This window comes from Monodelphis domestica, chromosome 1, assembly GCF_027887165.1.
Source record: "Monodelphis domestica isolate mMonDom1 chromosome 1, mMonDom1.pri, whole genome shotgun sequence".
Classification (NCBI taxonomy): Eukaryota; Metazoa; Chordata; class Mammalia; order Didelphimorphia; family Didelphidae; genus Monodelphis; species Monodelphis domestica.
This window is the reverse complement of record NC_077227.1, coordinates 175,147,431-175,153,590: the sequence shown is the minus strand read 5'-3', so window position 1 is coordinate 175,153,590 and position 6,160 is coordinate 175,147,431. Positions and strand designations below refer to the sequence as shown.

General features: G+C 37.5%; 1 gene segment (V, D, J or C); it reads right to left on the bottom strand.

Moving 5' to 3' along the window:
* Window positions 1–324: 324 nt before the first annotated feature.
* On the bottom strand, window positions 325–791 carry TRAV2.1 (T cell receptor alpha variable 2.1). The segment is given in 2 exon segments: window positions 325–626; window positions 746–791. Coding segments are annotated over 2 exon segments (348 nt in total).
* Window positions 792–6,160: the final 5,369 nt, after the last annotated feature.

Here is a 6,160-nt window from a genome sequence, read left to right as displayed (position 1 = left end):
TTCCTTCCCTGACCCCATCTACAGACTCTGTCACCTTACGTGTTGTATGTTTCTATGGATGTGTAGTGTTGGTATAGTCGCTAGCAAAGTAGGAAAAGAATAATCCGGCACCCTGCTAGGCTTAACCATGGAAAGAAGGAACCTAATCTGAAATAATAGTGAGTTTGAAGTCAGAGGGCCAAGCATTTCTAAGTACTTAGCTCTATACCTAGTGAAATAGAAAAAAAATTGTTTGGTTTCCTTCTAATGACAAGGTAAAAGAAAATTGATTCACTAGAAGCTACAGCATTTTAGGTTTATGTTCAGCAATTGCTGGAGTCCTCCTCACTGTGCATTCAGTGCACAGAAGTACTCAGCTGAGTCACTCTCTTGAACTGAGAGTTTCTTCAGGTGGAAGGAGGTTTTATTCTTGTTAAATTCAGCTTCAAAACCTCGGAAGCCTTTAACCAGCTTGCTACCTGTAGCAGATTTCAAGAGAAACTGGGGCTCTTGGTTTGGATACTGGACATACCAGTAAAGATAAATAAACCCAGAATATGAATAGGTGCAATTCAGGTCCAGTGGAGCCCCTTCAGAGACTGTGATCAGGACTTCGGGCTGTGTCAGCGATTGGGTTCTTGTTCCTCCTGCAAAATGAAGGCTTATCAGAAAAATTGGCACAGATACTTTAGCAAAGAAATTACATTTCTTTAAGGACTCCAATTGGAATTATGAAACAAAGGAAATAAAGGTAAATTTTACTTACTCAGCAAGAAAAGCATCACAAGTGCTGGAGTGACCAGTGAGGTCATGGTTGAGTTGTGAGGAAGTCGGGGCTCCTAGTGAAGGTGGGGGACAGAGGAGTGGTCTCACCCCAGCTGGGGACGATCTTGGGGACTTGGGACTGGGGTAGGGGTGTGATTTGAGCTCTGAGCTTCCCTCAATTATCCCAGTTTCAGGGATTCTTTGAAGGAGGCCCTTTCAGCATGAGCCTGATAACTTTCTGGCATCATATTTCTCTTAGTCCTCAAAGTGCACTGAGAGCTCTGAACTTGGGTACTAGAGGGAGCTGTAGGGGGCAGGACGTATACTGAGTTGTTTATCATTTACTTGAGGTATTTTTCATTATCCAATATCACCCTCTGTAGGCCAAGCACAGAAACATGGATACCACTCCTGGCTCATATTTGTCTTTCCATCTCCCGAATTGAGATAAAAGTCCGAACTGTCAAATAATTGAATCATGGCAGCCTGTTGGTGACTCAGTTCATAGGATCATGGATTTAGAACTCAAAAGCACCTTTGAATTCATCATTCCCAATCCCTTCATTTTACAAATGAGGACCTGAGGCCTAGAGAAATTAAGAGATTTGGGTATGGTCCCCAATCCAGGAAATATGCAAGACATGATTTAAACAAGGGTCTTTCTGATTCTAAGTTCCGCTCGATTTTCTGTTTCTTTCCTCATGAGTCAATCTAGATTGAGGAAAGAAATTTAACCTTGTAAGAACTATACAAGAGTTTGAAGGAATGGGTTCTTCCTTCACAGAATACATAATAGAGAACAGATAAAATTAACACCTGAAACAACTGTAGTTGGGTTTTTTGTTTTGGTTTGGTTTGGTTTTTTTGCAAAGTAATATGCCAATAAGGGTAGAGTAAAAACCTTTTATCAACTTAAAATCTCAGGAAATCTTTCCTGATCTCTATTAATTTCTAGTGTCTTTCCTCTAAGATTATCTCTAATATAGCCTGTGTTGTTGGTACATGGCTATTTACATATTGCCTCTGTCCACTACATTGTGAGTTCCGTTTGGGAAGAAATTGTTTTCTTTTATCTTTTTTTGCTTTCTTCATATCTATAGTTTTTAGCACAATGCCTGGCATGTAATAGGCACCTAATAAATTCTTGTTAATTTGCTGAATTAATATGTTATAAATAAAATCCATCAATACCTCAGGCAATGAAGAAAATAGATAAGGTCAGAAAGGGTTTAAAGACAAAGCAGAGATTCAGAAAAACCAAAGGAAGGAAAATTTTAAGGATTGTAAAATATTGTCAAATGGAGTGGAGAGTTAGGTCTAAAAAAAGTTATTCAATTTTGCTAAAAGGAGGATATTGGTGACCTTAGGAGGGCTGATTCAGGACAAAAATGGAAAAATATTCTAAATTACAGGGAATAAAAAAGCTAATCTATCATGAGTCCTTAAGAATTCAAAGTTTAGGGGGAAGCTAGGTAGCTCAGTGGATTGAGAGCCAGGCCTAGAGATGGGACGTCCTAGGTTCAAATCTGGCCTCAGACACTTCCCAGCTGTGTGACCCTGGGCAAGTCACTTAACCCCCATTGCCTAGCCCTTACCACTTATGCCTTGGAACCAATACACAGTATTGATTCCAAAATGGAAGGTAAGGGTTTTTTAAAAAAATAAAATAATTCAAAGTTTAAACCAAGAGTTCTTAACCTGAGGTCCATGAACCACTATGGACAGATTTCAGGGACTTTGAACTTAGATAGAGGATATAATTTATAACTTTATTTTCACTAACTTCTGGAATATAGCATTTCTCTGAGTTATTTATAATCTTTATTTTGAAAAGGTTCACGTGTGCCAAAGAAGTCCATTACACAAGAAAGATCTAGAACCCCTAAAGACCATTCATTTAAGGAATTTATGACAGATGGATATGATGGGGGAAATGGTATTCATTTAGGTATTCAATGGAGATCAAAAGTTTACAAACATTAAGATAGTATTAGTCTACCAATTATAAATATGCAAGTATGCAAGCAAGCTTATAATTAAAGAGGCATCATATATTACAATTAAGTATTCCAGTTCTGTTGAAGAGACCAGGAAGAATAGAAAAGTACAGTCATAGAAGAAATACAAAGACTAGATATGAGAAGGCACCAGTGTCAGGTTAAATTTTTGGCTCTTCAATACAAGAATCCAAGACAATCCTCAGGAACTCCTGATGAAAAATGCCATCCATCTCAGAGGAAGAACTGAAGGCATTTGAATGAAGACCAAGATATACTATATTTCATTTATTTCTTCATTTAAGTTCTCTTTCACAAAATGACTAAGATGAGAAAATGTTGTATACTATTAGACATACAAGATCTATACTAGTTTATTATCTCAGGGAGGGGACAGAGGAAAAGAAAGAGGGTGAGCATTTGACTCAAACTTTTTTTAAAGGTTAATAATGTTTTTTAGGGAGCAGCTAGTTGGCTCAGTGGAAAAAGAGAGTCAAGCCTAGAAACAGGAGGTGCTGGGTTCAAATATAGTCTCAGACACTTCCTGGCTGTGTGTCTCTGAACAAATCACTCAACCCCAATTGCCCTTATTGCTCTTCTGCTTTAGAACAAATAAGATTCTAAGACAGAAGGTAAGGGATTTAAGTTGAATGAGATTTTTTTCATGTAATTGAGGAACAAAATAAAATAGTATTGAAAAAAATTTCTTTGGCTATTCTTCCCCCATGACCTTTTTCTATATAGATCAAAGTATGGTACCATAGAGGCCAAAATACAAAATGATGCTCTTGGAAAGAATTCTCAATCATCAGAGGAACTATATGACCAGTCGGACTTAAGACCATTATCAAAGGCTTAGCTACTGCTATTCTGGGGATGTTATTTGCACATATATCCTAGACTACACAGCAAGCTGGAACACTATCACACCAAGGGGGAAATCAAAGCAGCAGCTGTTATTCTTCCCTGAAGCAGTGGAGCTATAAATTAATCAGCAGGAAAGTTATTTCACTATAGGATATTATCTTCTAGTAACCAAACTCCTAGCTTGTCTTCAGACAGCTGTATTACTTTCTAGCACTTTCTACTGAGCCAAGATACTGTGCGTAATTGCTTTATGCTGCATTGCCCTTTCATTGACTCCCTCCTTTCCATCTGTGTAATGTCTAGCCCATATTATCTCAGTATATGAGTCTCTGTGGGCTGTCGATGGCTAGGATCATTGGCTACCGACTCTAGAAAGAGTTGTCAGAGGTCTACGCGCAGTTCATGGTCTATGGACTCCTATGGTTGTTCTATCAGAATTCCCCTAGGGAGCAACGCCCAACTTCCCTCATCCTCTGCTTGTCTATACTAGAGGCAAGTGAGTTATTCCATAGGGAAGCTTAGTTAAGCTAACTGCTCTGAGTGACCTAAATGAGACCACAAATGAGTCCCCGAGAGCACTGCTTCTGACTGGCTCCCTCACTGAGCACCAGTAAGGTTTCATTAATAATGTCACAACCACAATTTCCCCAAAGATGATACATTCTCCTGAGATTTGTGTACAAAGTTAGAATGGCAGAGAGGAAAATCACTGAATCTGAAATAAGCCCAATTATATGGAAATACTATTTTGCACATATTTTTTTTTAATTCACAGACCCTATGTTAAGAATCCCTGTATTAAAAAAGATCCTTATATTTCTTTCTGTTGCTAGATAGTAATGATATAGAAAATTCCAACATAAGAAATTCCAAACCCCGGACTTAGGGGGAAAGTAAATAGCAATAGGAATGAGCTTCTGATTTAGGAGAACAGAATGTATGAGAACAATTGTAGAGTAACTTTATTTAATTATCCAAGCTTTTTGTAAAGTTCAAGAGTATAGTGACCAGGAACACGAAGCCTTTTTAGGATCCTTCCTTACCACTGGAAGTAATCAAAAGTATTGTTCATATAATTCCGTTCAGAGTAGAGATAGTTCCTTCTTGGACTTACAGTCTGCTCCACCTTCACCTGGCTACTTTTTTTAATTGCTCAATAATATTAGCATGCAGAGAGATCAAAGATTTCCAACTGGAAAGGACCTTAGAGATCACCCATACCTTTTCAGTTTGTTATTGTAATTTAGTCATTTTTCATTCATATCCAGCTCTTCATGGGATTTTCTTGGCAAAAATAGCTGAAGAGATTTGCCATTCCTTATTTTTTTTGCATCATAGAAACAAACAGGGTTAAGTGACTTGCCCAGGGTCACAAACCAAAAAGTGTCCATGACCAGATTTAAACTCAGAATGATGAATCTTTGTTGCTTTAGGCTTGGCATTCTATCCACTGAACCATTTTGTGAGGTAGAAGATGATGGTATAGTCTTGGTGGGTCACTCAGGCTTAGACCAACTTCCAGATGATTTACTATTCCTAAGAAGACTATCTTCTTTAAAAAAAAAAACTATCAAAGCCTTTGATAAAATACAACACCCATTCCTACTAAAAACACTAGAAAGCATAGGAATAGAAGGGTCATTCCTAAAAATAATAAACAGTATATATCTAAAACCATCAGCTAATATCATCTGCAATGGGGATAAACTAAATCCATTCCCATTAAGATCAGAAGTGAAACAAGGATGCCCATTATCACCTCTATTATTTGACATTGTATTAGAAACACTAGCAGTAGCAATTAGAGAAGAAAAAGAAATTGAAGGCATCAAAATAGGCAAGGAGGAGACCAAGTTATCACTCTTTGCAGATGATATGATGGTCTACTTAAAGAATCCTAGAGATTCAACCAAAAAGCTAATCGAAATAATCAACAACTTTAGCAAAGTTGCAGGATACAAAATAAACCCACATAAGTCATCAGCATTTCTATATAATTCCAACACAGCTCAGCAGCAAAAACTAGAAAGAGAAATCCCATTCAAAATTACCTTAGACAAAATAAAATACTTAGGAATCTATCTCCCGAGACAAACACAGGATCTATATGAACACAACTACAAAACACTTTCCACACAACTAAAACTAGACTTGAACAATTGGAAGAACATTAACTGCTCATGGGTAGGACAAGCCAATATAATAAAAATGACCATCCTACCCAAACTCATCTATCTATTTAGTGCCATACCCATGGAACTCCCAAAAATTTTTTTTACTGATTTAGAAAAAACCATAACAAAGTTCATTTGGAAGAACAAAAGATCAAGGATATCCAGGTAAATAATGAAAAAAAATACAAAGGAAGGGGGTCTTGCAGTCCCAGATCTCAGACTATATTACAAAGCAGCGGTCATCAAAACAATTTGGTACTGGCTAAGAGACAGAAAGGAGGATCAGTGGAATAGACTGGGGGAAAGCAACCTCAGCAAGACAGTATATGATAAACCCAAAGATCCCAGCTTTTGGGACAAAAATCCACTATTTCATCA